Below are 27,464 nucleotides of genomic sequence, written 5' to 3'. Positions count from 1 at the left end.
GTGTGTGAGACGCAGGCCCCAGGGAGACGGGCTGAACCCCGCCGGAAACACGCGTGTGTCTGTAGCGAAAGACAAACAGACGGAACGTTTTCCCTTAAATAAATAAACACACATTTAATATTTAATGTATACGAATGTACTTATACACCAAGGTTAATTAATAGACATGAATGCTATGTAACATTGATGCAAACATTAATTAATGTACACCATGTAAGTCATACATTAATGTACCTGTATGATTATAATAATATACTATATACATGTAGTCTTTTATTTAGTTGTTATTTACTTTTTTTAAAAAATTATTTATTTATTTATTTTTGGCTGCGTTGGGTCTTCATTGCTGCGCGCGGGCTTTCTCTAGTTGCGGCGAGTGGGGGCTGCTCTTCTTTGCGGTACGCGGGCTTCTCATTGCAGTGGCTTCTCCTGTCGCAGAGCTCGGGCTCTAGGCGTGCGGGCTTCAGTAGTTGTGGCTCAAGAGCTCTAGTGTGCAGGCTCAGTAGTTGTGGCGCACGGGCTTAGTTGCTCCGCGGCATGTGGGATCTTCCTGGACCAGGGCTCGAACCCATGTCCCCTGCACTGGCAGGCAGATTCTTAACCACTGCGCCACCAGGGAAGTCCCTATTATTTACTTTTAAACTTTTTATTTTATATTGGAGTATAGTTGATTACCAGTGTTGTGTTAGTTTCAGGTGTGCAGCAAAGTGATTCAGTTACACATATATATTCTTTTCCAGATTCGTTTCCTATTACAAGATATTGAATAGAGTTCCCTGTGCTACGCGGTAGGTCCTTGTTGGTTATCCATCCTATATATAGCACTGTGTACATATATTCTCTTAAATATGTGAGCCTACTTTGATTTAAGGTGGTCCTGCAACTATATCATCATAGAATCACAGTCACTAGTATTGTTAGCATTTTACTGTGGTGTTTGAAGGACATGTAGCCAAAAAGCGTCATCTCATGGCCAAACCCTGCCTGATAAACATTGTTGGGAGGATGGGAAGCCCGGGCGCCTGGATGATAAGGGTGGGAGCCCATCACTTTTTTGTCCACGGGCCGGTCGAAGCTCTGTGCCGTGGCCTGCGTTCTGGTACGCGGGCCCAGCCGGAGGCCGCGTGGGAAGGGGGTTTAGGGGCTGCGTTGCTGGGCGGTGATCGTGGCCACAGGGAAGCAGCCCCCTGGGAACTGATCCACTGCATCCCGCGGGGGACGTCCCGCCCCTCAGCAGGTCCCTAGGAGCTCCCCCGGCGGCCGGGAGCCCCGTTGGGCGCCCGACGGGCATGCGGCCTTGGGCTGTCGTCTGCCGTCCACGGGGCCACGGGTTTCCTGGGGCGGAGGCGCTGCCGACCCCGCCCTCCTCGCCGAGCCGGCCATGCCCCCGGGCCGCGTGGCAGGTGCTAGGCGCTGGCTGGACGGGCTGCTATTCTGGTCTCTCCCGGCCCAGCTGCTCCGTGCCCTGGCCTCTCCCACCCCCTTTCCCGGTTCCCCATTTCTGTTCCCCGTAGCTCCTTCCCCACATGGAGGGCTGGATTCCAGGCACACAACACACGCTCCCCACGCTGCCAGCCCCCGGGTGTGTGGGGGCTTTTTTGAAATTAGTCATTGCTTGTCTGACGGCACTAAACCGCTGATGGGGACGGAGCCGGGGGCGCCAGAGTGGGCGGCTGAGGGGTCTGCGGTCCCATGGAGACTGAGCCAGCGCATCGGGGGCCCGGGGTCACCTCCCTGTCCCCTTGGGCACGAGCGGTCATTCCAATGGGACCCCGAAGGAAGGGGGCCAGGGCCCCGGCCATTCACGCTGACTGGCTTTACCCACGACACGGCTCCAGGAAACTGCCCAAGCCGGGGTGAATGGCGGGAAGCCACTAGGATTGTGACAAAGAGGAACCTACAAACAGAAGTGAGAACGGGAAAAGCAGACTTTGAAAGCAAGGGTGTTCCTTCCAGGAGAGCACAGAGCTGCAGTCCTGTTCCTGACCCCAGACCGTAATTCTGAGCTGAGGGGTGCAGAGGGCTCCTGGACCTGGTCACACCCTCAACACATTCTCCCCGCCTCCCCGGCTCACTGGGGCTTAGTTTTTAGGGGTGGGGCTGACCCCGGAGGCTATAAAAACACTGATGAGAGAAGAAACAAGGTTCTTTCTCTTTCGGGAGGCTGCCTGCAGCACAGCTGAGAAGCCAGGAGAGCTCGGGGCCCACCCCCAGGCCAGCTAGACCAGCACAGGAGAGGCTGCCTCTCTCCGGCCAGACCATGCTCTGCATCCCAGGTTAGACCCCGGGGCCGGGCTGGGGGGCAGGAGGCAGGCAGCGTCCTCGACTGCTGTCCCCGGAGACTCAGTACTGACCGCCAGCCCCGGGGGCAGGGGCGGGACCCCCCAGGATTTGAACGTGGCTCGTGGCCGCTGAGATGTGTCATCCGGGGCAACACACAACGATTCAAAGCCTTTATGCCCAAGGAGGTTGCTGAGTGTGTCACTGACCCCGGTTACGGGATCCGACCGCAGTGCCACCCTGCACTAGGCTGGATGCCCGGGGGTCTTGACCACCTCTGTGTCTTGCGCCGGGTCCTATGCGTTGGCCGAATGGATGAACGGTTCGGAGTGGCTCTCCCCGGACGAGAGGCTTCCCCCAATCACAGTGCCCCCGACTCCTGCAGGCTCACATTTGCCCCCAGATGCAGGCAGGCGAGGTGCCGGGGTGCAGAGCCCCAAGGCCCCTTACCTCGCCCCGATCCTGCTGAGCCCGGCCACATCCCCGGCCTCTGGGGGCTTGACTCTGCCCAGGCACGCCTCTTCCTTTCGCGATCTGGGGGCAGCAGGATACGTCGATGACCCTCATGCAATGTGGGTGTTTAAAGGACGTGAGCTTCTCCGAGCGAGGAGAGATGCCTGTGGGTGGGCTCAGTGTCGCGAGGCTGGAGCCGTGTGTACCTGTGGGGCTCGGCTCACCTGAGCAGACGCCAGGAACAGACACCCACCGCTGCCTCGATGCCCACAGGGGCCCGTCTTCATCAATCAAAGAGGAGCCCGAGGCCGTGCTCATCCGATATTCTTCTTCTCCCCGTGGATCCGCGCCTGGACCTTTTGTGAGCACGGCATTTACTGCTCTGGATCGTGAGGCCCGGCTGGGAGGCACCTCCCCTGAAGCTTTGTGCCCGACGCCTGGCCCTCCTCACCCTCATCCCTGTACCACAGATGGATGGTTTGGCATCTGTCCCGGGACGCCTCCCTGTGACGGGCAGTTCCGGATCTGACCCGTTGCCTTGTCCTGGAAAGGGGTCTCTCGGGCTTCCCTCCACCCAGTTTGGCAAGAAGGACCCTGGGTGTCGGCTTCTGGTGTCAAATCTGTGTGAAAGTTGGCACTTTTGGGGGACCAGGTCAGTCCTGGGGAATCTTGTGGGAGCCCCAGACCTGGATGGGGGAGCGGGTGAGACCCCAGATGGATGGAGCCTGGGTTGGGTCTCATGATGGGGGTGCTGGACAGGCCCTGAAGGAGGTAGGGTGCGTCCTGGGCACCCCCTCTCAATCCCAGCCAAGATGCTCCAGGTGGGATGGCGGGGAGTGGCGGTCAGGTCTTTGGGCGACCCTGACCGGCACAGAGGCCTGCGGGTGTGGCCCCCGAGGCAGCTGAGGGTCCAAGGCTCTGCTTGGGTGGCAGCCCCGGGTCGGCCTCCAGGCGCCAAGGGCATTTGCATGAGTGACTCAGGTTGGGGGGGGAATGGGTGGGGTCCGTCGGGAGACCCTGCCGCTGGGGCCCGGAAGGTGCAGAAGGTGGACCCCCGGGGGAGGGTCCAGGAGAGCCGGCCTGCAGAGGGGGGCTTCATGGGGACCTGGGGAAAAGCTCTGGCAGGAACGATGAGACAGCACGGGATTTAGTGACCGTAACTCGGTCTGTTCAGGAAACTGCGTTGTACTTCATGCTCTTAACTAAACTTCCTTCCACTGTTCTGTGAGCCCAGTGTTTCCTGGTGCTGCGTGGAGGGTGCTTTCTGGGTTCCGGGATGGGGCTGGAGCCAAGGGTGAGCTCAAACCCCGGGGCGGGAGCTTTTTAGAGAGGCTGAGACACACACACACACACACACACACATGCACGCAGACACATATGTGCAGACCTGCATACACGCAGGCATGCATGTACACATACACACACAGACCTGTGTAATGTGTGCACGCAATACACACAGATACACACATGCACACATGAGTGCACACGTGCATGCACACAGACATACATGCACACAGAGACACACAAAGACCTGTGTAATGTGTGCACACACATACACACAGAGACACGCGTATGCACACACAGCACACACAGAGACACACAAACACATGTAATGTGTGCAACACATGCATGCATATGCATATAGAGACATGCAGTGCACACAGATGCATATACAAGACGCAGAGATATACACACAGATACACACGTGCACACATGTGCATACATAGTGCACAGACACATAAACACAAATAATATGTGCAGACGCATGCACACAGGCATGCGATATACACGGATGCATACACACGTGCACACACGCATACGCACACATGCACACACACGTGCACACACATGGGAGGCTCTCCTCCCGGAAGCAGCTCCCTGCGCTCGGAGCAAGACAGCCCTGGGGGCTCAGCCCCCTCCCTGCAGCCACCCCATGCGGCCACTGTCTCTTCTCCTCCAGCTGGCGCCCGCCTTCCTGTGGGAGCTGCCTTGGCCATGGCTTTCGTCTGGCTGGCGGTCTTCCTGGTGCCCGTCTCCGGCCTGCTGCCACCGGACCACGGTAGGAAAAGCCGCGTGCGGTCTGTGGGTCCCTGGGGCTGTGTTGCTTTTCAGCGCAACTGTTTACGTTGGGGGTCACGGTCGAGTCACTCGGCTGCCATAAGAGATAGTGCAGACACTTCCCACATAGGCTTCCCCTCAGTCACCCCGGTGGGTTCATCTTGCAAAACTGGTACCTCACAGACAGGATGTTCATGCTGATATGGTCAAGACACTACCTCCAGAGCTCTTGGTGTAGCTAGGGCGCTGGGACCCGTCAGTGTGCTTGGATTTATTGTCACCCTCTCTCTGGGTCGGAAGAACCCCGTGCAAACATTAGGGTGATGGGCTGAACTCCGTCCTTGCCAGATTCATGCGCTGAAGTCCTAACGAACAGAACCTGTCAACCGGAGTTATTTGGAAATAGGGTCTTTACAGACGTCCCTGAGTTAAGATGAGGTCACGTGGGTGGATCCCTGTCCAGAACAATGGGTGTCCTTATGAGGAGGGGAGATTTGGACCCAGGCATGGACACAGGGAGAAGCTAGGTAGCAATAGAGGAGAGATTGGGGTGATGCAGTCACAAGTGCAGGAACGCCTAGGACTGGGGCGGGGCAGCTCCCAGAAGCTGCAGAGGTTCTCCAGCTGGAACGGATTCTCCCTCTGAGTCTCTGGGAAGAACCAATCCTATAGCATCCCGGCCTCCGGGACCGGGAGATAAAAATCCAGGTGTCATGAGAGATGCGTCGTCTGGAGCTTGGACAGGCAGATAAGCAACGAGTGAGATGCTTTGGGGGCAACTCCATCCTGTTTTTCTCACATTTGTAACGGAGATTTATGGGGGGTAGGGTGCAAACCAGGGTCTCCGTGGCGTCCAGGAAGTTCCCACCATCTTCAAGCACGGTGGTGATGGGTAGGAAACAATTCACGACAAGATAGTGAAGTTCGACCGTAACACACGATAAGGAGGCGAAAAGACAGTGATGTAGGTTCTTAAGCTGCCGTGCCCACCTCTGACCGTCAGTGTCCGGCTGACTTCGGGTGACGGGTGTGGCTGGGAGAGAATATCCCAGCTGGGGCAGGGTGCAGAGCCAGTCTGCTGCTGGTGGAGAGCGCCCACCACCAGGCAGCAGAACCCCCAAGGGGAGCCGCGCCCTCGGCCCCGGGGTACGGAGAGTCTACGTTTCCTGGGCGCCCAGTAGTGAGGGCGCCCAACTCGGGGTGCAAAGACCTGGATGCTTACAGGAGTACAAGAGATATGGTGCCCTCCAGGCAGGCATGCTGCCTTGGGGAGGGTCTGCAGAGAAGCCCCTCCCATCAGGGCTTCGCTGAGTGACCGGTGGACCCGGGACAGTGACCAAGCCTCCTGTCCAGCTCGCACAACACGCACATGTGGAGCAGCGCTTCAGGCAACAGGAGCAAGGTACACCCCCTCACCATGGGTGCTGGGCGCTTGCATCAGGCATGGCACCCTGTGCCGCTGTGATGGCCACAGCACTGCCTAACCATGAGAAGTTCGCTCCTTCCTCAAAGAGCAGTGGAGTTCAGATGGTGTGAGTGTGTGTGTGCGCGCGTGTGTGTGTGTGCGCGTGTGTGTGCGTGTGTGAGTGTGTGTGTGCGCGCGCGTGTGTGTGTGCGTGTGTGTGTGTGTGGTGTGTGTGTTGGGGCATCGGTATCGTTCTTCTGGGGACTGCTGGCTTACTCAGCTCAGGCTGCCTTAACAAAATACCATAGTCTGGAGGACTTGAGTGACATACATTTATTTATCCCAGTCCTGGAGACCAGACGTCTGAGGTCAAGGTGTCCCAGGGCCGCGCTCCCTCCAGAGGCTCCAGGGGAGGGTCCTTCCCGCCTCTTCCAGCTTCTGGGGGCTCCAGGCGTCCCTGGGCTTGTGGCCGCCTCCCTCCTGTCTTCACAGGGGGTTCTCCCCGGGTGTGTACCTGTACCCAAATTTCCCCTCTTAATAAGGACACCAGTCGGACTGGGTTAGGGCCACAGTATGGCAGCGGGACCTCATCTTAATTAATTACATCTGCACTCACCCTATTTCCAGCTAAGGTCCCATTCTGAGGTTAGGACTCCAGCATGATTTGGGGAGGGCTGGAGAAAGGACACAGTTCAGTCCACCCCAAGTGGTTCTGTTCCATGTACAGACCCGGGATCCTTACATACGGATGGACCTGGGAAGCTCCATCATCTCCTTGGAGGAGTTTGTAGACGGATCACACGGGAGTTCTTAGAGGTCTGAGCTAAAAGGACCACACGTTGTTTCTGTCCATTTCCTGGACTCCAAGTCAGTCACGTGGCCGCACCTGGTGACCAGAGGGCCCGGGAGATGCAGGAGGTCTGGAAGGGGAGGGGCTTTCTCCATGCCTGAGGCTCCCACCTCCGCTTCCCGTCTTTGTCTGCCCCACTTGTACTGGGCTGAGGCTGCTGCCACCTTTGTGGTGGCTTCAGGCCCATGGGTATTCTGGGGTCACTTACCACAGGCAGGAAGTGAGTAGCTTTCTAGGAGCCAAACGCTGAAGGAAGCAGGGAGCGTGTTGTACCGTTCTAACATTTCCCCCCAAAGCGCCCTAAAACTATAACATTGGTCAAAGTGCATTAGAGAGGCCGTGGGTACAGGACGCGGTGGAATAGAAGCGTTGAAACCAGACACCTTGTCTTGTTCGAATCATACGGAGAAGTGGTTAGTCCTTCCCTACTGAGTCTGAATTAGCGCCAGGATTTTCATAGATTTATCAGGGGAAGGACGTTTTTGTCCCTGTCTAGTTTGCTGAGAGTTTTTCGTCTCAAAGGGGTGTTAAACATTGTCAAAAGGTTTTCCTGCTTCTAGTGATAAGATCACCAGTTTTCTGTTAAAGGGGCACATTATAGCGATGGTTAAAATAGCCTTATAATATTCCTGGAGTAAATCCGTTGAGTCAGGAGGTGTTACCACTTTTGTACTTTACCTGATTTTATGGGCTAGTATTCTGTGAAGGAATTTTGTGTCCAGGAATATAAGGCGTTTTGGGTTTCAGTTTACTTTTAACGTTTTGATTTTGGTATCAGTATAACGCTGGCCTCATAAAGTGAGTCAGAACATGTTTCCCGCCTTTCCTCTGTTTTTGGAAAGTTTCTGCACATTGTTACTATTTCTTTTTTAAACTGCTGGTGGAATTCAGCCGCAAAGCCATCTGTGCCTGATGCTTTCTTTTGGGGAAGCTTTTTCATTATATATTCTATTCCTTTAATACTTACAGGGTTATTCAGGTTTGCCACTTATGTCAGTACTGCTAATGTGTGTCTTTCAAGAAGTTGGTTCATGTCATACATTGTTGAAGGTATTGGCATAACTTTTGTTCAAATTACCCCCAATTCTTCTTTCAATGTCTTTCAGGATGTGTATCAGTGTCCCCTCTTTCATTCCTAAAATTGGTCTTTTTTTGTTTTTTTCTTGATCAGTGTAGCGAGAGAGAGGTTTTTCAATTATATTGTCTCTTGTGTAGCACCAGCTTTTGGTTTCCTTGACAATCTATATAGTTTTTCCATTTTCTTTTTCACTGATTTTTTTTTGTTCCCTTTTTTTTTTTAGGGATTTTGCTTTAGGTTTAATTTCTTTTCAATTTAATTTGTTCTTCTTTCTCTAACGTCTTCATGTGGAAACTGATTCTTGAATTTAAACTCTATTCCTAACATAAACATGTAATGTTATAAATTTCCCTGTAAGCATTGCTGTAGCTCCATCGCACTTTTTTTTTCTTTCATTTTCATTCAGTTCAAAATATGTTCTACATTTCCTGTGATTTCTTCTAAGACGCATATGGTAATTTATCAGTATGTCGTTTTGTTTGCAAATATCTGGTGTGTTCCAGATTTTAGAAGACTGATCTTGAATTTAATCAAGAGAGAATTGTAGTCAGAGAATATATACACAGTGAATGATTTAAACCTTTTTAAAAGGACTGACACTTCCCATGCCAGTACATGGTCTATTTTGATGAATCTTCTGTTTGTCGTTGATAAAAATGTGCATCCTGGGAGTTCCCTGGTGGTCCAGTGGTTAGGACTCTGCACTTCCACTGCAGGGGCCGCGGGTTCCAGCCCTGGTCAGGGAACTAAGATCCCACAAGCCGTGTGGCTCGCCCCCCGCCCCCCCAAAAAAGACAAAAACAAATGTGCACCCTGCCGTCATTGGTTAGAATGTCCCCACAATGTCAATTAAGTCAAATTGTTGATATTTTGTTCAAGTCCTGTATATCCCTCCCATTTTCTGTCTATCTGTTCTATTAGAGAGGGAGGTGGCACTTATGCCTCATGTATTTTCAAAATGACTGTTGAGAGCACATATATTAGGATGAATTGGCCATTTAGTCACTTGAAATGGTCCCTTCTTACCCCCGGAAATAAAATCCTGGGATAAAATCCTAGGTTTTATACAATTGGAGTTTGCATAAAATATGCTTTCCTATTATTGCCATTTAAACTATATTTAAAGTACGTTTCTTGCAGACAGCATACTGTGGGGTACTTTTAAAATCTAGTCTGACAAACTTTCCTTCTCACTGGAGTGTTTAGACCATTTGCATGCAATGAACTTATTAAGATGATTGAGTTTAATTCTACCATTTTGCTACTTGTTTGCTGTTTTTTTTTTTTCAGTTTTTCTTTTTTCTTTTTTCCGCCCCTCCTTTCCTGACTTCTTTTCAGTTACTTTTTTAGTGCTTTTCTTGTTTTTGTGTTTTTCTCCACCATTGGCTTTTGGGCTAGCCCTCTTTGTTCCACGGCTTGTGCGGTTCCTCTGGGATGATTCATTCAGTACACACTATCTTCAAATAACGTTATTCTACTTCACATAGAACATAGGAATCTCAAAACAGTATACGTTTACTTCCTGCCTCATCCTTTATGCCATGTCACACATGTACTTCTACATCTCTATAAGCCCACAATACACAATACAATATTTTCTTTTAAAGAATTATCTTTTTAAAACCTTAAAAAAATGGGAAAGCTTTCCATGTTTGCCTACATTTCTACTATTTCTGGTATGCTTTTGTTGCATCTCTGCTCATCTTGGTTCCACATTCCTTCGTGAGTGTCCATCTGCTGATTTCTCCTTCAGCCAGAAAAGCCTTTTTTGAAAACATTTCTTACAGACCTGCTCTTCTAGCAAAAAAACAAACAAATACAAAAATACAAAAAAAAAAAAACCTTTCACTTTTCGTCACTATAAAAAGTCTTTATATTTCACCTTCCATTTATCGCTAAGATATAGATTCTAGGTTGACCAGGATTTGTACTGTTTTCTTGCAGCATTGGGAGAAGTCGTTCTGTTACCTTCTGTCTCCCATTGTTTCTAAAGAGAAATCAGCAGAAATTCTTATCTTTGTTCTCTGATAGGTGCGGTGCCTTTTTTCCATCGGTTTTTTAAGATTTTCTTGACACCACTTTTTAAAAAGGCATTTGAGGACGATGCCTCTTAGCGTTTGTGTTTGTTGGTACCTGTGTGTCTGTGTATCCTAGGTATAGGGTTTTTGAGCTTCCTGGGCCTGTAGGTTTATAATTTTCATTAAGTTAGGAAAATGTTTGGCCACAATTTCTTCAAATATTTTTCTTTGGGGGCTTCAGCGTAGATCATTTCCATCGTCTTCCAGTTCATCCAAGTGAATTTTTTCATCTCAGATGCTATATGTTCTACGTCTAAAAATTCCGTTTGGTTCTTCCTTTATATCTTCCCTTGCTCACTGCATAGTGTTCATGTTTTCCTTCACGTCCTCTAACATATTTATAGTGGCTGTTTTAATGGACGTCTCTGTTAATTTCATCATCGGCCCCTTAGGGGACGATTTCTATGACCTGATATTTCTTCTGGTCACAGCCAACACATTCCTGCTTCTCTGCGTGTCTAGTAATTTTTTATTGGGTGCTGGATATTGTGAAGGATGGGTTGGTGAGGGTCTGCTTTGGTTGCCTTCTTTAAAGATGGTGAGTTTTGTTTCAGCAGGCCATTCCTTTATTGGTGGGTCACCTTGTTTTGAAGCTTTTTCAAGGTGAGTCACCTTTAGCTTTTTCTCTCCGACAACAAAGGCATGACTCTTCTGGGGTCTTTACTGACTTCTCAGTGTTCAGCAAGGAATCTCCACCTTGTCCCATTGGATTGTGAATGTCTCCCACCCCAAAATACACTCTCAGAATTGTTTGTCTTAGTTTTCAGAAAGTCTAAAAATAGTCGATTTATATATTTGGCCGTTTTCTAGGGGCTTATGGTGAGAGATACAGCTGAGACTACTTTATCATGACTGGAAGAGTATTTCCCACCATCTATAGTTTTTCAAAAGCTCTAGGGTTGAGAACACTATGTCCCTTTTCTTTCAGAGTACTGGAGGGTCACGAGTATATTGCAGTAAACACTCTTATGTGTATTTGCATTGATTTTGTTTCATTTTGTCTTTACAGATTTGCTTTTACTTTCTTCTGTTTGCATTAAAGTTCTTTTTTATTTGTGAGCACAACTGTAACTGGGTAGATAATAACCACTCTAAGGGAGCACAGGTCGATTTTATGGAAAACATAGTGACAGAAAACTCCCTTGTTATGTGATTTAAATATATATGGACTTATTTATATAAATATATATAATTTTATATAAGTACATTTCATATTAGATTATTTTAAAATTCTAATTTTAAAATAATTAAAGTTGTGGGCTTCCCTGGTGGCGCAGTGGTTGAGGGTCCACCTGCCAATGCAGGGGATGTGGGTTCATGCCCCAGTCCGGGAGGATCCCACATGCCACGGAGCGGCTGGGCCCGTGAGCCATGGCCGCTGAGCCTGCACGTCCGGAGCCTGTGCTCCGCAGCGAGAGAGGCCACAACAGTGACAGGCCCACGTACCGCAAAAAACAAAAACAAAAACAAAACAAAGTAAAATAATTAAAGTTGTAAATAAAGCTATAAAAATTAAAAACAAACTTAAATGTAATAAAAATACGCTAAACGTATTTCCTATAGCATCACTCATAGCTGTTTTAATGCTATTTACTGTTGTTTTGGAAGAAGTGAATATAAATTCTGAGGCATAAGAATCCATGAAAAATTACATTTTCACTTGTAAGAAATTTCCCTAGGGAAGTTGTTTTTTAAGGAATGAATTATCCTTATAGGTTGGGAGACCGTAATGCCAGAAACCAGGATATTCATAGGATTTGGTCTTGCTTGTCAAACTAAGGTTGTTGATCCTGATAACTGATCACAGTGCTTGTGGTTTATAAACAGTCATTTCTGGGAAATCCTCTAAATGAGGGGTCACAGATAACAGCTGAAGAAATGTCTGATGGACCTTTATAGCTTTGAGTTGTTGGTCCTATGTGATTGCTTCATGAAGCAAGTCACTGATAAAACACGTGGAATCCTTTGGTCTGCAAACTCTGACCTCCGTCCCCATTGACAGCATCATACGAATATATATGTGCTTTGATTACACTTCAAAATGTATTTAGATGTACGCATTTTGGGTGGTTTTCCAAGAAGATGAGAATTCCTCTGGCACTCTGTGTAAGAACATAAATATCATTGTGTAAAGATCAGGTCTCCTACTTTATGAAAATATATATTCCATTATATATATAAGTTTATATATTTTTATATATTTTTAATATATCACATTAAAATTTCTTCTTTTTTTAAAAAGATTTTCTGATGTGGACCACTTTTAAAGTCTTTATTGAATTTGTTACAATACTTCTGTTTTATGTTTGGGTTTTTTGGCCCCGAGGCATGTGGCATCTCAGCTCCCCAACCAGGGATCGAACCCACACCCCCTGCATTGGAAGGCGAAGTCTTAACCACGGGACCGCCAGTGAAGTCCCTACATTAAAATTTCTATTGCAACTTGCAAAGCATTCCGAATTCTCAGTCTGTAGAACAGACACTGAGCCAACTCTCTCAGCCTGAATTGGTTTTCAGTGAAAACGACCTTCTTTGACATACATGGTTAAGAAAGGTACATTTCCCATCAACGCGGACGGCAGCAGTGATCTGCTTTTCTGACTCTCTTCCCCCATTGTTGGGAGGGTGAGCTGGTGAGCTCACTAAGGTACTACAGATTCGGGGCCTCTGCTTGCTTCAGGCAACCACTTCTCCGTGTGGAACTCAACTTCCCAAGGGGTAACTGAGTAGGACAAATTTAAGCGTTGTTTGCCTCTCTCCAGACCCTTACCCTATAGACATTTCCGATCCAGACCCACCAATTAAGAACCTAAGGATGGAGCCAGAAAGAAAAAGATTGACCTGGGACCTCCATGGAAACGTTTCCGAAATTATGTGTTTCATCAATTCAAAAGCTTTCACTAAGGTAAACCGTCTTCCCTGTACATAGCATCACAGAGACACGGGTTCTACTCCTGGGCTCAGCTGTGGAATGTGGGGTCCTTTACGGGCACTGCGGCTTGGGGCTCCTGATCTGTAAGACATCCAGAATGGTACCCACCAGGGAGGGTTGGTGTGGAAATGGGCTGAGATACTGCAGGTAGAGAACCAAGCCCAGTTGAAAGTGAGACCTCGGGAAACACTGTCCCCCTCCACCATCCCTTGCCCCCCACTCAAATCCCCTCCTGTGTCAGAGGGTTCAGAGGGCGTGAGAACTGTGACATGTCCCATGGGCAGGCCGTGGTGAGAATGCCAACCGTTGAGCACGCGCACCTGTCCGCGTCCTTGGGAAGAACCTTGGTTCCCTCAAATGACTCTCAACTGAGTACAATCCAAATCACACCCTATGTTAGTCCACTTGGGCTGCTGCTGTAACAAAGCACCGCACACGGGGCGGCGTAAACAACAGACATGTATCTCTCCCAGTCCTGGAGGCTGGAATCTGAGATCCCAGGTGTCGGCAGGGCTGTTTCCTCCCGAGGCCTCTCTCCTGGGCGTGTAGACGGCCGTCTCCTCCCTGTGTCCTCACGTGGTCGTCCCTCTGTGTGTGTCTGTGTCCTGATCTCCTCTTCTCATAAGGACAGCAGTCCTATGGGATCAGGACCCACCCTAATGACCTCATTTTACTTTCATCCCCTCTTTAAGGACCCCCAACGCCAAATACATTTCCATTAAGGGTTTGGATTTCAATATATGAGGGGTTTTTTTTTTGCGGGGGGGGTAGGGCACAATCCAGTTCATGACAAACCCCTATGGGATTTTAATGGAGTTTGGCCAGTTGACCCTAAACTCTATCTGCAAGAACAAATGTTGCAGAAGAACCGAGAACTTTTTTTTTATTTAACTTATTTATTTAGTTTTGGCTGTGTTGGGTCTTCGTTGCTGTGCGCGGGCTTTCTTTAGTTGCGGCGAGCGGGGGCTACTCTTCATTGCGGGGCATGGGCTTCTCATTGCGGTGGCTTCTCTTCTTGCGGAGCACGGCCCTAGGCACACGGGCTTCAGTAGTTGTGGCACGTGGGCTCAGTAGTTGTGGCGCACGGGCTTAGTTGCTCGCGGCATGCGGGATCTTCCCGGACCAGGGCTCGAACCCGTGTCCCCTGCCTCAGCAGGCGGATTCTTAACCTCTGCGCCACCAGGGAAGCCCTCTTTTCCTGTTTTCTGTTTTTTGTTTTCAAATCAAAGCAATACCTGCACAGAGTTTAAAGAGGAAAATAGTCGTACGGGGTTCGTTATAACAAAATAGCAACTTTTCAGTGAGACATCACTTTTTACCTTTTTACACCTGTTGCTGTTGTTCTAGACCTCTGCATCTCTCTATAACACAAATTCTCGATTCATTCAGTTTAGCCAAAATGTGTTGATTTTTCTCCTAAGGGACGGGAGGCTTCACTCTCTATTTCCTACACCCACAACTCACCTCCCCAGCAGTTGCCATCCCCAGCTCACACTCTCTCCTCTCTCGACAAATATTCAGTTTATTATAACCATATAAACACTATTCACACCTGAGCCATGTGGTTAATGGGGATTTTTCTTTCCTGTCTTACACAAATGTTTGTTTCTCCTAAATTTAATAATTTCCGTTTCCTTCGGTTTTTATCTGTTTGCCCAGTTTGTCCATCACTACTTTACCATCACATTCTTGGCCAAATGGCTAAATATCTTCTCAAAATATCAAGGCATTCTGCCAACTCTGTCTTAGAACCTTCTAGGATAGTTTTTTCCTTTTGGTGAGTGATTTCCTCATTTCCATCTCCCTCTCTCTCTCTCTCTGCATGAATACCGAGACTCTGGCTTTGGATGTTGAGGAAAACTAAAGAAAACCTCTAGTTTTCTTTCTTTCTTTCTTTCTTTCTTTCTTTCTTTTTTAGATCTAAAGTCTCAGTGTTTTATTAGTTCTCCCCTAATTATGATTGGTAATACTAATTAGAGACAGAGCAATAATAGATTGCTCTGTCTCTCTCAGGCACGGAAAAGGACGTATTGCAGTATTCCTGACTTGTCATGCCAAGCTACAAACTACAGCATCAAGGTGACCAAAGGTCAGCCATTCTCCACGTGGATTCAGTATCCTAGTCAAGGTGAGGGGAAGATGCTCTTTCAGGGTGTCCTTTGCTTTCAATCATCCGTTAGTGCTCTGAATACCAAAATAATGGCTTTTACCTTGGATGGGTCTCCAGGGACATAGCTTCGTGGGAAAAAGACCATCTCGGAGGGTCTCACGCAATTTCACACACGGCACCTGCCTGAATGAACGGAGCTGTAGAAACATAGAGCAGTTTTGTTGTTGGTTTTTGTGTTTTTGCTTTTTTGTTTTGTTTTGTCTTTTTAGTTTGAGAACAGAGTTTTATCATTTTCCTCATGCCAAGCAAACAGATTGTCTGATCCCATATACGGTTTGGACAGAGAGAACACCAGTAGCAAGTCTGAACACCTCCTGCGCTCTTTGTCAGGAAGTTGGAATATCACAAAACTGTGCTCTTCTGAGAATAGGAAAACGAGGAAGATAAACTCTGGCTCCAAATTGTTGGAAATACAGTTTATGTTGTTGGATTTTTCTTTTCCCCTTTCATTAAAAAAAAAAAAAATGGGGATTCCCTGGTGGCGCAGTGGTTGGGAGTCCGCCTGCCGATGCAGGGAACGCGGGTTCGTGCCCCGGTCCGGGAAGATCCCATGTGCTGTGGAGCGGCTGGGCCCGTGAGCCATGGCCACTGGGCCTGCGCGTCCGGAGCCTGTGCTCCGCAACGGGAGAGGCCACAGCAGTGAGAGGCCCGCGTACCGCAAAAAAAAAAAAAAAAAAAAAGTCTTCCGTGACTCTAGCTGATCCAGGTTTCATCCAAAATATGTTACTTCTTAAAAATAGGGTTCTGATGGCAATGGACTTTAGCTGAGGAGTAGCTAGTAAGAGAAAGAAAGAAAGTTCCAGAAGACTGTTGGGCGTTTCTTAGGCTTAGGGTTAGGTGGGCAGGGTTGGGGGCAGGAGGGGTCCGGTGAGGGTTTATAGGGTCACGGGGGGGCAGGCCATGGGCGGGGAGCCTTGCAGGGATGGGAGTTGTTACCACTGCAGAAACAGTAAGCGCTACATGGATGTGTCTATTATTTCTTTTTTTTTTTTTTTTTGCTGTACGCGGGCCTCTCACTGCTGTGGCCTCTCCCGTTGCGGAGCACAGGCTCCGGACGCGCAGGCTCAGCGGCCGTGGCTCACGGGCCCAGGTGCTCCGCGGCACGTGGGATCTTCCCGGACTGGGGCACGAACCCGTGTCCCCTGCATCGGCAGGCGGGCTCTCAACCACTGCGCCACCAGGGAAGCCCCTCTATTATTTCTTAGAACCGCGTGAGAATTCACAAGGATTGCTAAAAAGAGACTCACTTAAAAAACTTTTTTTTTAAATTTTATTGACGTATAGTTGATTTACAACCTTGTGTTAATTTCTGCTGCCCAGCAAAGTGACTCAGTTATACATAAATATTCTTTTTCATATTCTTTTCCATGATGGTTTATCCCAGGATATTGAATATAGTTCCCTGGGCTCTACAGTAGGACCTTGGTGTTTATCCGGGACTCAGTTTTTTTTTTTTTTTCCCCCTCTTCTTTGCAAGCCCAGAAGGGAATCCCAGGGCGGCTGCAGATAACCTGACCTGCTGGGTTCACGACGTGGATTTCCTGACATGCAGCTGGGCGGTGGGCCGGGAGGCCCCGAGGGACGTGCAGTACAATCTCTACCTGGAGAACCTGGAGTAGGTGTGACCTTGGGCTCGCCGGGGCTCCCCCGGGCTGGAGTGGGGGCTTCAGGGCCGCTCATGACGCAGCCCCACCCCTCACAGCTCCTATGAGAAGTGGCCGTGCTCCCAGTACAGAGCAGATGAGCAAGGGACAAACGTCCAGTGCCGTTTTCACAACATCTCTGTGTTATCCAAGGATCAGACGCGTTTCCTGGTGAATGGCACCAGCATTGGTTCCAAAATCCCCTGCTCTGAAACGAGTGATAGACTAGCCAAAATCGGTGAGTAAGAAAATGTGACCCTGCTTCGTGTGCCGTACTTCCATGGAGATGCTGCTTGCTGTCCTGAAACCGAATACTCCAGGCTGGGCGCTTAGATTACACACTCCTCTCCCAGAGTCCTGGGGGCTGGGAGTCGGAGGTCGGGGCGTGGGCACGTCACCCTCTTCCTGGCTTGCGGGTGGCTCCGTGTTTGCTGTGTCCTCACACAGTGGAGAGCGAACTCTGGTGCCTCTTCCCCCACTTCTTTTTTATTCTTATTTCTTATTGGGGTAGAGTTGTTTTACAGTGTTGTGTTAGTTTCTGCTGTAACGCGAAGTAGAGTTCCCTGTGCTGTACGGCAGGTTCTCATTAGGTATCTGTGTTACACATCTTAGTGTACGTATGTCCGTCCCAATCTCCCAATTCATCCCACACCCCCTTGCTCTGATTATGAGGGTACGGATCCCATCATGGGGGCCTCACCTTCAGGACCTCATCTAACCCCGATTCTGTCCCAAAGGCCCTGCCTCTAAAGCCGTCCCACTGGGCGTCAGGGCTTCCGTACGTGAATCTGGGGAGACACAGACACCTAGCTCACAGCAGCTACTCTGTGTTCCCTGGACCTAAGGAAGCATTTCCAGAACACACCTAGCAGATGGCGCTGTGCCCCCCATCCACCGAGGACAGCTGCACCGTGAGGCTGGGGGTCTCACGCGGGTCGCCCCTCTCCAGGCCCTGTGTTCAAAAATAGCTCAAAAATAGTTGTTCTTTTTGTTTGAATCTATCGACGGCAGGTTTTCAGAACACAAAACCCATCTTAGCAAAGCTCTGTCAATACGTTTTACTTTAAATTAGACCCCACTGCCCCCCAAACTAGGACAGCTTCAAGCCCCATGAAACCTGGCCCCTCACCACCCTGGCTGGTCCACGTGTAGCAGGGAAGCATATGAGCGGAGAGGTGGGTGCAAAAGGGGAGAAGATGGGGGCCTCCGGTTCAGAAGCCGGGATGGGGCTCCTGCCTTTGTCTGTGGTGTCCCCCCGGCCCGGAGCCAACCTCACTCTGATGCCACGTCCCTCACACACCACGCGCCCCTGGGCGAGTGCAGCCCTACACGTGTAGCCCCGCCCGCAACTCCGCACTGTGCTCCGGCCCCAGCCCTGCTGTCCACGTGGGGTGTCCACGGCCTGGTTCCCAGCAGGGGTGGCGGGGTGATGCCAGCCCGTGTGGCAGTGGGAGTGGAGGCGGCCGGAGGTCTGAGTGCACATCAGTGGGGGGACCCGGGACTGGGAACCACCCCATGGTGAGCCTGGGAAGACACCAGTGGGGTCCTGGCGGGGGGTCAGACCTGTAGACCTAGACGCCGTCCCTCAGGAAACTGAAGGAGCCGGAATCAGGGATGCACAACACCCCAGCGAGGGCAAAGGGCGGAGCCCTGGGACAGCCCACAGAGGGGGCCCGAGGGTCCTGGAGGAGCTGGGTCCCACGCTGGGGGTGGCAGGTGAGAAGGAAGCAGGGGGTGGGACCCGGTCAGAGTCCAAGGCGGGGGCAGAAGATTCCGGGTGAACTTTTGGGAGTGGGATTGGCGGCCAAAGTCATGGGGGCAGGACTGGCCCCGGGCAGCTCGGGGAGGGGCCAACTGCCCTGGAGGTGGGGTCTGAGCAGAGCCGATTGGTCCAGTGGGCAGGAGGGCGGGACCTTGCAGCTGGACCGCGCTTTGCTCCCCCTGCTGGAGAAGCGTAGCCCCAGGGCCTGGAATCGCCGAGAGGGAAAAGAACAGCGCTGCTCTGAGGGGTGTCCCTGCACAGACGAGAAGAAAGTTTTGCAAGGGCCTCCGAGTGGGTGAGGGGTCCCCCCGGGCCAGTGTCTGAGCTGGTCCGCAGGCTCAGTGACCCTAATCATCCCAACAGTTTTCTCTCACTTGTCTCTGTCTCTTGATACTTTTTAACCTTGGAATGACATTTTCCTCTCTTTCCCCCCCACACCCCCCCCAGCTTGTAGGAGGCCTCTTTTAAAAGTATCTCCGGGCGGGAGGGGGGGGAAGAAATTCTTTTTTGATGTGCTTTACTCATAAAAGTGTTTTTTTTCTCCCTAGAGGTATTAGCTGCTCCCAACATCACTAGCAGGTGGTGTAACCAAAGCTACTCGTTCATGCAGTGGCAAGTGAGGAGTCACCTTAATGATGACTTCAAGTATGAACTGCAGATACAGAAGGTAAGCGGTTTCCTGGGTGGGCATCTCTTATACTCTTACATCCCCCTGGACTCCGGGGCTTTGGGGGTAGGTGAAACATTCAAAACAAAATAAACAGAGGAACTGTAAAATAAATGAGCTTTAGCAAAACTCCAAGTGTTTGGCCGTTTGAATGACACCGCTGACGTTGGAAAGGAATCAGAATATGGAAGGGAATGCTTGCATACTTTCGTCAGGTTTGGGATAGAGGAGGGATGTTTACCTGTCAACACGCAGAAGATAACCCTACAGAAAAAGAGCAAAAGGTTGAAACAGCCACTTGGTGAAACTCTGTCTGACCGTATGTCACAGAGCCTGCAATTCCCCTGCGAGAAATGAAACCAGTAGCCCCCCAAAGATGGGACCTAAGTGTTTGTAGCACCTACGTGTATAATGGTCCCTAAACAGGACACAACCCTAGGGAAGGGATGAACAAAATATAGCCACGCAGTGGAATCCTAGCCACCAAGAACTGGAGGGTCCCGTGTGTATGTTTAAAAGTGTCATAAAAGAAACGATTTACACAGGAAAACTCAGGATGCTCTGTAGGGACAGATCTGAGGGCTGGGGCAGGGGCGCAGGGAGGAGGGCATATGGAGGAGAAGCTGGAGGGAATTTGGGGGTGATGGACACGTTTCCTGTATTGTGCCGGTTTCACGCACACGTTTGCCAAAGTCAGCAGATTATATGCTCTGCTGGTGTGCTTTGCTGTATGCAAATCATACCTGAATAAAGCTACTGTTAAAAAAATATGCTGGAGATCACCGGTATTCTATACTCAATGACTGACATAGTTATTGACTATGTTTATTTTTCTGTACGTGTTACATTTATTTATACTTTACACTCAACTTTTTCATAAGCCTAAGACTGCTCAAAAAAATGGAGTCAATAGATTAAAAAAAAAAGGACCAGCTATTTTTGAGCTAGGTGGTATTTTGTACTTAATTGTCTACTTGTAATTATTTATTGTTTATGTATTTATAGTCAATAACTGCTTGTACTCATTTTTTATTTTATTGAAGTATAGTTGATTTACTCTGTTGTGTTAATTTCTGCTATACAGTGAAGTGATTCAGTTATACCCATATATACATTCTTTTTCATATTCTTTTCCATGATGGTTTGTCACGGGATATTGAATATAGTTCCCTGTGCTACACAGTAGGACCTTGCTGTTTACTCAATTTTTCTATAAACACAAAACTATTCAAAAAAATCTATTAATTAAAAAAAGACCGAGCACTTTGAGTCAACCAGTATTTTATACTCAATTATTTACTTATATTTATTACATTTATTATCTATGTTCAATTACTGCTTATACTCAATTTTTCCACAACCTTAAAACTACTCAAAAAATCTATTAATTTAAAAGACCAAATATTTTTGCACTGATCAGCCTCTTTTACTCAATTATTTACTTACATTTATCTTTTATGTGTATTTACCTGTTTGTGTATATTTATTATTTATATTCATGTTCTGATTATTTCATACTCAACTCTTCTATAAACCTAAAACTGCTCAAAAAATTAGTCCATAAATTAAAAGAAAATAAGCAGTTTTGAGCTCATTGGTATTTTTATACTCAATTATTTACTTATATTTATTCATTATGTCAATATATTTATATACCTATGACTTATACTCAATTACTGCTTATCTTCAGGTTTTCTGTAAACCCAAAACCACTCAAAAAAAGTCAAGCCTATTGATTAAAAAGACCAAATATGTTTGAGGTAGTTGGTATTTTATACTCTACGATTTACTTACATTTACTATTGTTGTCTACTGATTTATGTATTATATTTATTATTTAGACTCAACTAGCGTATGGTCAATTTTTCTGTTAACCAAAACGGCTCAAAAAATCAAGTCTATCAGTTTTATTTTTTTAATAAAAGACTAGGTACTTAAAAAAGTTTTTGTTTTTAATTGAAATATAGTTGATTTACAACGTTGTGCTAGTTTCAGGTCACAGCAAAGTGATTCAGTTACATACACATATTAACTGTATATATTCAGTTATATATATATATATATATATATATATATATATATGTTATTACAAGAGAGTGAGTAGAGTTCCCTGTGCTCTACAGTAGGTCCTTGTTATTTATCTATCGTATATATATAGTAGTGTGTGTCTGTTAATCCCAAACTCCTAATTTATCCCTCCCCCAGGTACTTTTTAGTTCTTCGATATGTTATACTCAGTTACCTTTATTTATTATTTTTGTGTAAAGAAGTATTCTATTTATTATTTCTACTCAATGACTGACTATTTTATCCTCGATTTTTCTGTAAACCTGAAGATGCTCTGACAAATGAGGGCCCTTCTTGGGGATGGGGTCAGGCACCCATGCTCTGCTTTTCTCTTACAGGGTATGGAGCTCCCCTACAAACAGGAGGTGGGTGTCCCCCGCCCCCGCCCCAATCTGGCATCCCAAGCGCAGGCTCCTTATGTCTATTACTGCCCAGTGACTCTGAGATGAAGCTCCCCGGTCCATAGACCGGATGCCATCACCTGCCTGGTGCTGCCCTAAAGGTCCACCCCCCGGCCCCCAAAGCCCTCAGGATTCGGTGGGAGTGTCACCACGCGCTAATTCACTACCTAACTGCCTCCAACCTGCAGAGGCAGCTGCTTCCGTACCGCAACTACCGGCCACAGACCCCATGGCCCCCGTCTCTCCTTTGTCTCTCTCTGTCTCTGTCTCTGCCTCTTCCTCCCGTCTCTGCCTCTGTCTTCTCGGGGCTTCTCCTCTGTGTCTGTGTCTCTCCTCTTCTGTGTCTTAGAAGGACCCTGTCATTGAATGTAGGGCCACCCTCCTCCAGGAGGACCTCATCTCAGACCCTTCACTGCATCACCTCTGCAGAGACCCTGTTTCCAAATAAGGTCCCAGGTTCTGGGGATACGACTCTTCTTGGGGGGACCCCACTGAATGTTCTACAGGCTCCATTCTGCCTGACACCCGAGATGCCACCACTCTTCTTGACCTCACCGGCAGTGGCCACCAGGAATACTGACCTTCTAGTGATTAGAAAGAATATTTTTGTTTAGATGCCAAGAACCTGGGCTGAGACACAAAGGGAGCTTGCGGTTCCCGGCCCCTCTGAGCACCAGGCATCTTCCTGTCTCCCAAGGGGGGCTGGCCGGGCTCTCTTGGGTGGCCATCTTAGTTCCCTGGGGCAGCCGTAGACTGGGTGACTGAGAACCACAGACATTCACCCTCCCCCAGTTCTGGAGACCAGACGTCTGAGGCCAAGGTGTCCCAGGGCCGCGCTCCCTCCAAAGGCTCCAGCGGAGGGTCCTTCCTGCCTCTTCCAGCTTCTGGGGGCTCCAGGCATCCCCGGGCTTGTGGCCGTATCCCTTCCATATCCACAAGGTGTCTCCCTGTGTGTATGCACGTGTCTGTCTCCGAGTTTCCCCTCTTTATAAAGACACCAGTCATAGTGGCTAGGGGTCCACTGTACCCTATCCGACCTCCTCTTAACTCATCACATCTGCATCAACCCTATTTCCAAATAAAGTCGTCTTCTGAGACGCTGAGTGTTAGGACCCCAACACGTGAATGTGGGGAGGACCCACTCAACCCCTTGAAGGCCCCATTCTTCCGCCACGGACTGGGAATGGACTTTCCCCTCTACTTTCTTTTTTTTTTTTTTCCCTCTACTTTCTTTTAAACTGCAGATCTATAAAGCCTTCTTGGAGCTGAACAATCCTGGGACCTACACGGTGCAAGTAAGGGCCAGGGATGCCACCTTCTCCCATTACAAACCTTGGGGCCCGTGGAGTGTCCCCCAACACTTCGGTGAGTGGGAGGGTCCCTCCTGTCTCTTCCAGCTTCTGGGGGCTCCCGACGTCCCTGGGCTTGTGGCCTCCCGTCTGTGATGGTGTGTCCAAGCTGTTCCATGGCGCTGCGCCTGGCGCGCGGAGACGGCTATCGCCAACACTCTGAGTTACAAGACAAACCTTTTAATGCAGTTAAAAAAAAGAATCGAAATTGAGGCGAAAAATCCATGATGTTTAATCCATATATTAAATTCAAGAACTAAGGCAGCGCGCACCCAGGACGCAGCGTGGCAGGCAGGGAGGGAGGGAGGTGGGGAACAGACCAACCTCGGCCCCGCCCCTCCCGATGGGCGTGGCTGACCCCCCTCCCCCCCGCCCACGACCCGAATTGATCCGAGGGGTCGGCGCTACCAGCCCCCAACTCCAAGTGTCGGTCGGTGGTCGGGGGGCATCGGGATTCTGGCGACTTGGGAGGGATTCCCGCGGGGCCCGGCCCGGTGCGCAGGTGGCCGCTGTCCCCAGGTGGACGGCGGTCCTGGACGCGCCCCCCGCCCCCAGTGCCGGCCACCTCCTCCCCGAGCCCCCGTGGAGGTGCTGACCCCGGACCTCCCGGGACCTGCCCGACGCGTCCCGCCCCTCTTCCCTAGTGTGTGAGGAGGGCGCGCGCCTCCCCGTCTGGCTGACGTCTTTGCTGATCGCGCTGGGGACGCTGCTGGCCATGGGGCTCGTGCTCCGGTTTTGCAGGTGAGCCCGCGGGCCCCTGGTTTGCGCGGTCGTTTTCTGGAGTGCGATCCGCAGGCCACGCAGCCCGCGCTGCCCACTCTCCGCCGCCCCCGCCCCGCCCCGTGCGCCCGTGCGTCTGGGCTGCGGGACGCGCCCCCGCCAGTCGCAGGCCACCGCCTCTCGTCGCCCCAGCGGTCTTTTGCCAACCAGAGCCTGGTTTCTGCCACCTGGTCCCTGCCGCCCGCGGAACCCAAGAAGCCGGATCCCCCGTGCAGCACCCTGCGGGCCCCTCCCTCCCCAGCACCTGTGTGGGGGTCTGCTGGTCCCCACAAGCCCGCGCTGTTCGCTCCCTCACACCTCTGACGCCACACCCGACGCCGCCCCCTCCGTCCCTCTGACACCCGAGATGCCACCACTCTTCTTGACCTCACCGGCGGTGGCCACCACGAATACTGACCTTCTAGTGATTAGAAAGAATATTTTTCTTTGGATGCCAAGAGCCTGAGCTGAGACGCAAAGGGAGCTTGAGGTTCCAGGCCCCTCTGAGAACCAGGCATCTTCCTGTCTCCCAAGGGGGGCTGGCCGGGCTCCCTCTTGGGCGGCCATCTTGGTTCCCTGGGGCAGCCGTAAGAACGACCCTAGAAAAGGAAGCTCCTCCGGACGGGGCTCCGGGACCCCTCCCCAGCCCGGCAGGCAGCAGGCGCGCGGCAGCGGCAGCCAGGCCGGTTGCGGTCCCTTCCACAGGCCTGCGTGCTGAGCCGAAAGGGTGCGCCCGGCACAGGCCCCGCCCAGGCCGGCGCCCCCGCCCCGCCCCGCCCCGCCCCGCCCCGCCCCGAGCGCCGGCTCCTGCCTCGCCTGTCTGCTGGCTTCACGCCCACCCTTCAGGCTGAGCCGCCCCGCCCAGGGGCTTGGTTTGGGAGCGGATGGGACGCCGCCCCAGGGAGGGGACCACCGGCTCGGCGCGGAGGCTGTGGGGGGGTGGGGAGGTTGCCATGGTGATAGGATGGGGTCTCGGGAGAGGTGCCAAGGTGGGTGCGGTGCAGCTGACTGAGCAGGTGCAGCTCTGCTAGGGCTCCGCTTTCTCATTTCCGCACGTCTCCTGCAGGGACCCCTCCCAAAGGAGGCTGGACTCCTACTACATCGGGGCCTCGCTGGGGCTCTAGTGGACGCCGCGTCTCCCCTTCGCTGGTGGGTGCGGGTCTCAGAACAGGTTCTCTCTCTCTCCTCCGAGGTTCTCGGTGATGCAGAAGCTGTTCCCTCCCATCCCTCACATGAAAGACCATATCAATGGCAAACTTCAGAACGGAAGGACGGTACGTGGTGTCTCCCGCCGGGGGACACATCTGGTGCCAGGTGCCTGCAGCCCCATCCAGGGAGCAGGGCACTGCTGGCCCTGGAGGGTGGCCTGAGAACGTGATGGGCAGGGGAGGAGCCGGCTCCGGTCCTGTGACACGGGCGGTCACCCCGAGATGCGGGTCCGGGAGCCCCTGGGGAGCCTCCCGCCGACGTGTGTTCTGCGCTGGCCCTGCCCCTGGGGCTTTCCAGGGTGCACTTGCCCCCACTGTGGCTCTGCCACTCACCTCGCCTCCCTCACCCCGCAGATGACCTGGGACCCCGACCAAGACAGCCAGGAGGAGTGTCCAGTGGCCGAGGTGCAGGTTCTGGGGGAAACATGAAGCTGGTGCAGAGGCCCGGTTTTCCGCCAGGCAGAGGGCGCACAGCCTGGTCATGGCAGGTCGTGGATGTTTCAAGCGGGGTCAGGGATGGGAAAGCCCGGTGCAGTTGACACGGGGTCACCTCGAGGAAGAAAGAACAAAACATGGGTTGGGCTCATGTCTCATGTCGTGGCTTTTTTCCTCATCCGTGACCCCTGGAAGTGGGGATCACCCCCCAGCGCCGCTGAGCCCCACGTTCCAGCCTCCTGGACTTGGCCGGTGCTCACATGCCCACATGCCCACTGGGTTTGCTCCTTCCCAAGTCCGTTAAGGGACCCTGCCTGCCTGGTTTCTCTGTCTTGAACTGTTTTCTTGCTGCATTTCCCCTTTGTAAGCCCCTTAAATCACTTGCGTGACAACGCGGGGCCGGGGTGGTGGTGTCTACAGCCCTCCCCTGGCTACGTGTGCGACCCCAGGGAAGGCACACGGGAGACAGGCGTCAAGGCGGCAGGAAAGGGGGTGTCAGGGCAGCGTGGCCTGTGGGCCTCGGGGGCCCGCAGGCGCAGAGGTGTGGCCCTGCGTCCAGACATGGTCGTGGTGGGCAGTGAAGACACCCACCTGTACGCCCACGGAAAAGGACGCCTACGTGCACAGCCTGGCCCACGGGAACCCGAGTCTCCAAGAGGCAAGGCTTCCCTGGAGGACCTCTAATTTCGTTCCCTTAGTTTACACGCTTAACATGTCAAGTTCTGTAGCAAAGAATTCACCCCCAACGGCAGATGCAGACTTGCTAGCTTTGCGGAAGGCACCCCTGCTGCGTCTGCAGGATGGCGCACAGTCTATGGGCCTAAATGCACACGGGTGGAACCGTGTCCCAGGTGTGACCCCGGCAGTCAGCACAGGTCTGGGTAGACAGACAGATGATGTCCCAGTTCTAAGTGACTCCACCCCAAGGGCTGGGGCACAGGCGGGTCAGAAGCCCAGGTTGCTCCTCGGGACTCCTCTGTGGAGCCGGGGCTGGCGGGACCCACGTGGGTGTGTGGCGGGCAGTGCCGTCCTGTCCCTCACCCAGCTCCAGCAAGGTAACCTTGGGGAAAGCCAGCTCCAGCTTGTCTTCTCTGACCGACCTCACCCTGGGCTGGAGATGGAAGCTCTGCTTTCCGATGAACTCAGCCGGCCTCGGGGCGGTCCTGCTGTGGCCTGCAGCTGGCTTCCCCTCTCCAGCCCCTGCAGCGGACCCGTCTGACCTCTCCAAGGTCACTTGGTGCTGGAAGCTCCACGTGGACCCAGGGGACAGTTCTGTTCTTGGGCGGCTCTGTGTGCGACCGTGAGGCCTCAGACTGGTGATGACCCCACAGGCACAGTCCCGGACCCTGAGAACACCCAGAGCAAGCCCCAGAATACACCCCATTCCCCCATGTTGACATACCAGGACCCTGGGGCCAGCCTGGGAGAGACGCTCAAAGTTCTCTCCGTGCTGGAGACATCAGGCTTCCTGCAGATACGGCTCCAAGTGGGGGAAGGATGCTTGCCTGCCTGGGGCTAGGGGTCAGGCACACCTGAGAGGGTGCACGTGCTCACCTTGCAAGGGATTCCCCCGTGAGCCCAGGGCAGGGGTGGCCCACGGGACACACAGCTGCTACCACCCTGGGGGGCTCCTCTGTGGTTAAACCCCAGTGACAGGTAGGCCAGGAAGGGCGGGTACTGGAGGAAGGGAACTTCAGGTTAGGAAGCCCCAGCGTCCCCGCATCTGCGTGCTCCCCTCAGCACCCGAGGGCGGCCCCTGTGACAGGACAGGCCACAGACGGGCAGCCAGGGCCTCCCCCTCCCCAGCCTGAGACCCTGCTGTTTCCTGCTCCCACCCCACGAGGCCGCTCGACTCAGAAACAAAACCAG

At 51.3% G+C, this 27,464-nt stretch overlaps 1 protein-coding gene across 4 annotated transcripts; it reads left to right on the top strand.

Annotated features, from left to right (window-relative positions):
* Positions 1 to 2,159: 2,159 nt before the first annotated feature.
* Positions 2,160 to 25,749, top strand: IL3RA (interleukin 3 receptor subunit alpha). 4 transcript variants are annotated; one of them, XM_029241337.1, is made up of 13 exons: positions 2,169 to 2,276; positions 3,007 to 3,385; positions 4,694 to 4,792; positions 12,965 to 13,107; positions 15,148 to 15,262; positions 16,787 to 16,919; positions 17,007 to 17,185; positions 19,258 to 19,376; positions 21,782 to 21,808; positions 23,089 to 23,209; positions 23,838 to 23,934; positions 25,145 to 25,226; positions 25,515 to 25,749. In XM_029241337.1, the coding sequence occupies exons 3-13, from the start codon at positions 4,729 to 4,731 to the stop codon at positions 25,587 to 25,589; spliced, it is 1,155 nt and encodes a 384-aa protein (XP_029097170.1). In that variant the 5' UTR covers positions 2,169 to 2,276; positions 3,007 to 3,385; positions 4,694 to 4,728; the 3' UTR covers positions 25,590 to 25,749. The 4 variants fall into 4 exon arrangements, with proteins under 4 accessions (XP_029097167.1, XP_029097168.1, XP_029097170.1 ...); XM_029241334.1 differs by lacking the exon at positions 3,007 to 3,385 and having other exon boundaries at positions 2,160 to 2,276; XM_029241336.1 differs by lacking the exon at positions 2,169 to 2,276 and having other exon boundaries at positions 2,291 to 3,385.
* The last annotated feature ends 1,715 nt before the right edge of the window (positions 25,750 to 27,464 follow it).

The sequence above is a fragment of the Monodon monoceros genome, unplaced genomic scaffold, assembly GCF_005190385.1.
Source record: "Monodon monoceros isolate NGI ecotype Baffin Bay Population unplaced genomic scaffold, NGI_Narwhal_1 Super_Scaffold_22, whole genome shotgun sequence".
Classification (NCBI taxonomy): Eukaryota; Metazoa; Chordata; class Mammalia; order Artiodactyla; family Monodontidae; genus Monodon; species Monodon monoceros.
The sequence above is the reverse complement of the archived record's forward strand: the minus strand, read 5'-3'. Positions and strand labels throughout refer to the sequence as shown.